Source organism: Asparagus officinalis, chromosome 3 (assembly GCF_001876935.1).
Source record: "Asparagus officinalis chromosome 3, Aspof.V1, whole genome shotgun sequence".
NCBI lineage: Eukaryota > Viridiplantae > Streptophyta > Magnoliopsida > Asparagales > Asparagaceae > Asparagus > Asparagus officinalis.
In genome coordinates, this window is record NC_033796.1 from 20704214 (window position 1) to 20710379 (window position 6166).

At 34.2% G+C, this 6166-nt stretch overlaps 1 protein-coding gene across 1 annotated transcript; it reads left to right on the plus strand.

Moving 5' to 3' along the window:
- On the plus strand, positions 546-4288 carry LOC109833295 (transcription factor MYB114-like). The gene is made up of 3 exons (XM_020400904.1): positions 546-855; positions 965-1094; positions 3707-4288. Exons 1-3 carry the CDS (start codon positions 729-731, stop codon positions 4158-4160), a joined length of 711 nt encoding a protein of 236 aa, XP_020256493.1. The 5' UTR covers positions 546-728; the 3' UTR covers positions 4161-4288.

Genomic DNA, 6166 nt, shown 5'->3' on the forward strand with positions numbered 1-6166 from the left:
TAGGTGAATGGTTAATATTTACCAAGAAGAAAACCGGTACAATATTTGTTTGTATTTAACACTTGGAAAACTCATAACGCATGGTGTAGATAATTATGGTAAGGGTTTAAACCTTTAACAATTTGATCTTAGCCCCTCAAATCATTGAAATTTCAAATAGCTCCACTGGTTCTCACTTCTTAGATCTTTGTTATTGCCATGGTGACTACTAAGAACTGGGGGACCTAACAACAACTCAATAATTTGTGGGACTCATTCTGACATGACTTAAATGATTTTAAGGGCGTAAAATAGCCATTTCAGTTATATGAAGGGAGTAATTAATTTCAAAATATCAACGATTCAAGGGATATAATGGGCAAAACCCCTCATCACATGAAGCCTTGGACATGCTCAACATAGGACAAGTTAGGCTGAAATCGGTAGATATGTAAGTTATGAACAGCGGAAACGATTTAAGGGATATATACTACAGTGCGCTCACCCAAATGCTATACCTCCCTTAATTTGTTGTTTAGTCCCATATTGGGGTTGGACCGGTAGATTTATCAAGTTATAAACAGTGGAAAGGACAATTATACCAAACTTTTCTCCAATCGCTACTACGTATCTCATGCGGAGCCACAAGCTCCAAAGTGCACCAACATGGTCTCTCCCTTTTTAAGCTCAGCTGTCCTCAAAAAGCTCTCTCACCCAAATCTCAGCTAGAGGCTTCAACTAAACTAACAATGGAACCTGAACTCAAACCTGCAGGGGTTCGAAAGGGAGCTTGGAGCAAAGAGGAAGATGATTTACTAAGGAAGTGCATTGAAATGTACGGAGAAGGGAAGTGGAGTTCAGTCCCCAACAAAGCTGGTAATTATTTATATATATTGTGATATTAGGGAACTTTATCCAAGTATTGAAATAATACTGCATCTTGTTTTCTTGGTTAAGAGGCATTTAGTTTTGTGTGTTTAATTAGGCCTCAAGAGGTGTCGAAAAAGCTGTAGACTTAGATGGCTGAATTATCTTTCCCCTGCTATTCATCGAGGGAAGTTTGGAGAAGATGAGGTTGATCTTATCATTAGGCTCCATAAGCTCTTGGGCAATAGGTAATTTTAGGACAATCACTTTTTTTTTCTTTATTACTATATTTGAATGGTTCTGGATATATATTATTAAAAGCCCAGTTTTATTTACTCTCTTTTTTTTTTTGAGAAAAATTTTATTTACTTTCTGAATTGACATTATTACACACATGTAAGACAGTAAGAGTTAGTTTTTCCTTTTTTTACTTCACCCACCTATAACTTCCACTTCATCCTTTCTAACACCTATTTGTATTGATTCCTATTTTCTTCTAGTGATAAAATATATTGGAACAAAGCCCTTATATATTCTAATAATGGTGTTCTTTATTGAACAGTACTAAATGATAAAGCAAAATGCATAATGGAAGCATGAGCAAGCCTTTCTCTTTTGTTAAATCATATGTTTTACCAATTCTAGATAAGAAAAGAGAGGAGAAAAAAGGTAATTTTATTTCTTTGCATCTTTTGTACATGTTGGGAAGAAGCAACTGCACAAGGAAATTTAACTTTGCGTACACCTAGCTAAAAGCATTAATAGATTACTATAGCATGGATCCTAAGTATCCTAACGTTTAATTTTATCCTTCTAAAAAAAGACATGGGTTTCTTGCTACTCTCAAACAGTTGTATACTTCTAAATTAATTTTCATAATTCATTTTACTGTATGTATCGCCTTTTTCATTTTCTATATGCAATTTACTTGCAGAAGCAGAAGCAAAAGAAGCTGTTATTAGGACATGTTTGACTAATACTTATTTTTTAAAAGTCTTATATAAGTTATTACTTATTTTTATTTAATTTTTTGAAGGGCAAAGTAGACTTTTGACAACAATAAGTAAATCTCTTATAATAAGCACCCAAAAGATACGTTGGGAAATCTCAACTTAATTTTTAGCTACTTGTAAGTTAAAAATAAGTAAATAAGTAACTTTTACAAAACATGATTGTGAAATCTTATAAGTAAAAATACACTTATAAGTAAAAATACACTTATAAGTAAAAATAATTACGTTGCCAAACATGCGCGAGAAGGCTGACGTACATGCTAAAATTTGATGCTGCTGTGTCCAAATCAACAGTCATGTAGGGTACGTACGTAGCACCTAGAAACATCAGTACACCAATTATTAAATGAGGAGCAGCGCCGGGGAGGGTTCTTCATGGAATATCCTACAATAAGAAATTAGAGAATAGTAATTAATACATAAGTATAGTTACTATTAGTACTAGTAAAACTACATGTTTATTGATGCAGTTAGGGGGTGTTTGACAATTTGAAAGTAAATTCAAAATGTGCAAGTTACTTTTCCTTTGCAAATAACTTTTAAATTCACGTCAGCATGTAACTAAAATATAGCGTCTGTTTGAATAAAATTATTGTTGAAAGCGCAACATGAAGATGCTAGCAAAATAAAATTAATTAATAAATATAATTACAATCATGTAATTAAAATTAGTTATTATTTTTATCACTTTCATGTGACTTCGCCACTTTTTTAAGGGAAACCAAAATTGTGTTAAATCCTATGTGGCGGCTTTCTTGTATTTCACTTTCATAACCGTTTGCATGCAAACGAGCACCTAAAATGTTTAAAAAAGTCACTTTCTCACTTTTCAACTTTTACTCACATGCAAACAAACACCCTCTCAGTATCAATAAAAAACTAGACATTAGTGATATGTGTTTTAATATTTTTTATATAAATACAAATTATCATACTATATGATGTTCTATAGAGGATTCTATGTAGGATTTTTGTCCTACTTTTTTATGATTAATAAAAAAAATTAAATTCTTAACCATCTTTCCTTCTTTTCAGTTTACCAAAAGAGATCCGAATCATTTCCAATTAAAAGAGATCCGAATCATTTCCAATTAGGTGGTAATTAGGGAGGGTCCAATTCTCTCAAATCTTATCGTCTATATCACTTTCAACGGATGAGATCACGTCATGTAAGAATTCTATTATTACCTTGAAAATCACTAGCAAACTTGAAAACTATAGATAAATCACTATTTGTGATAGTGAAAATCTTTTAGGCGGTGTGATCTCATCCATTGGAATTGAGATAGACTTTAAAGATTAAGAGAATTGGACCCTTTCCAATTATCAGTTAATTCGAGAGCCCAAAGATATATCAACTTTTGCAAACAAACATCTATCACAATTTACATTATCATAAAAAAAACCGTTTAGTAGTTATATTATTAAAAATGTTAAATTATGAAGTTCAATGGATAATAAGTATATTACATAAAATATTTATAAAATTAGTATGACGATAAAAAATATTGTAACTAGAGTCATGTAAATAAGTTACCGTTGTCCTTCATCAAATGAAAGAGCAATTGTATTGTGGCATTCATGTCTCATTTTTTACTTTATTTTTTATATTTACTAAGCAATTAAAGTCGTTGAAGATTATAACATAATATTGACATTTTTCCTAATATTCTGCTGTTAAGATTAAGTTGTTTGCAAATCAGCAGGCCCTCTATTTTCATCTGTATACTAACTTGGATATACGTACACTCCTATACTCATAAGAAATTTGACTTTCATATTTTGAATTCCTTTTAAAAAGTGAAATGTGCTTAATTAACCAAGAAATGTACAATTCTTGTTTTTAGGTGGTCCTTGATAGCTGGTCGGATTCCGGGCAGGACAGCCAACGACATCAAGAACTTCTGGAACTCTCACTTGGGCAAGAAGACAGAAGCCATTGATACCAAAAATAAAATCCGAGTTGTTAAGCCCCAGCCTCGGAGAGTTGCCAGAAGCCGGGCCTGCGGACCAAAGGATATTATGCAAAAAGATGAAGGCCAAGATCCCAACAATTCAAGAGCACTCCCTGAGAACAATATTGCTGAGCATGAAGAAGAATCGTTGAATGAGTTCATGGGCAGCAGTGGTCATGATGAGGAGCTTGGCGGCTTAATCCCTTATAATAGTAGCCATGAGAATTTGAGTTCTTTGGATTTTGGTTTCAGTTATGAAGTTGAGGAGATCATGGATGGAGCTTTGTTTTTGCGAGGGGTTGAGGAATGGGAGAAGCTACTTGAGGATACTATTTGTTTGGGCTGAGCCGATCTCTTGCGACAACGAAAAAGATCAAAAATTATATTAAAGAAATATTAATGCAATCTTTTTCTCCCTTTCTGTCAAGAATTAATTACTTGGGAAAACTTCAATTTTTGAAATTTGTTTAGAAATCTTAGAACCTTTAGAGACCTAATTAATTATAATTTATAATTTTAGATACAAATAGTTAATAGTGTTTGTTTTTTGGTATCATATTTCTGGACTTGGATTGACTGCAATTGTAGTTCCAACTTTAATTTCGTTTACAAATCAAAGAAATTGCCATGAGAATCCTTATAGCAGTTAGAGTTGCAGCTGTATTTGAAATAAAAAATAGTTGCAATGTTGGTTCTAAAATATAGTAATTGCATGAAAGCTACAACTACTACAAAATATCTCATAAATTTGCAATCATGCTGTTGCAAACGAGCGAAACGTCCCCTTTGTTGCACAAGCACATGCCTGCAGATGGGGGGTCATGTGGGCCATCGTGTTTACTTTCATTTTAGTAAAAAAAAAAAAAAGATCCTATTACATAGCATCAATAAGAATTTAAATACAGATATATTTTGGATCTTCCGAGTATCCAATAATGTGGTATAGTTATATCTGCAAGCGAAATGAGCTAGTTTGTGCGCATAAATATTACCCAAGTAACAGATTATATAGATAACATACAAGTAGTTGAATTTCTTAAAAAAGACCCAACATTCGCTGATGATTACCGCGAGATGTTGTGGGTGAGCAATGGCCCCGTGCTACATGAGAACAAGATCAAGGCAATCCCACTCCAATATGATGTCAATCTAACCTTGAGAGAGGGCAAGTTGCAAAGCCACAAGTACATATACAGCTCTGGCTGGAACTTATGTGGGGACGATGGGGGTCCAAAAGTACAAAACTAAAGGTCTTATTTTCATTTGTGTGTTATACTTTAGCTTAAGTAAGATTTTTACCATACAGTCATTGACTGATAATTAAACAGTTTTATGTAATAATTTCTGCTAAATAATATGAAATAGATATCTTAACGTTTAAACAGCATTAAAATGTCAAGTGTATTTGTTAAAAAAATCAATAATTTAAAGGTATAGATAATTTTTAAACTATTGTTTAGCTGTCAATTAATTATTTGAAGATAATGTCTTGTTGGAGAGATCCTTCAGAAGACCTCCATAAGATCCACTTGTTGAGCGCAGCGAAAATTTCGACAGCACTTCGACAGCACAACAAGAGAGTCAGGTCGCAATAGAAATTCTCGTTTCACCAAGGAAACAAGAACCTTAAATAAAATATCTCAACCAAATGAGATATCGGCTCTTCCTCTCATCAGTTCTAGGACTGACCTATCGAGTGAACCTAAATAAGCTATTACAAATCACAAAAGCGAGACAAACTATTTTTATGTGGTTCGACAAATAGCCTACGTCCACGAGATAAGGATGGGGGGAGATCTGCTATTAAAGGGAGAGAATACAACTAGGTTTTACAATCAACGAATCTAAACCTTCACACAATTTCTCAAATCCCTCACAAAACTCTCTAAAGGGATGCACAAAACCCTAAAAGGAACTGCTCAAAATCTCCTCAACACAGCCGTTGCCTGCGCTTTTCTCCTGTAGCCTGTAGGCATCGAAAATTGCCTATAGGTCTCTACGAACAGCTCAGTGTTAAAGAATAACAATGAACGTCACTATCCGGTTCACAGGAGTTCGACTGATGTCGGTGAACGCTTGAAGTGAACCGACGAACTACGTGAGCTGACAGGATTTCGGAATAACGAAGACACATGCTAATCGAGAACCCCGCGATGTTTACAAAAGGAACAACGCCCTTCATGTCTCATGCATTCAACAGATGATCTAATCATTGGAGCTTATATAACACCTCGTCGGATTCCCAACGCAGTTTGAATCGTTCAAATCCAAGTTCGTATGAAGAAGTTACGGCGAAAACGAACAAACGGGCATAACGGAACGTCTCAGGCTGAACTGGGACACCCGAGGTGT

Coding starts and splice junctions, on each gene's coding strand:
- LOC109833295 (XM_020400904.1), top strand. CDS start 729: ATGGAACCTGAACTCAAACCTGCAGGGGTTCGAAAGGGAGCTTGGAGC. Junction 856..964: donor TTCAGTCCCCAACAAAGCTG/GTAATTATTTAT, acceptor GTGTTTAATTAG/GCCTCAAGAGGTGTCGAAAA. Junction 1,095..3,706: donor CATAAGCTCTTGGGCAATAG/GTAATTTTAGGA, acceptor TCTTGTTTTTAG/GTGGTCCTTGATAGCTGGTC.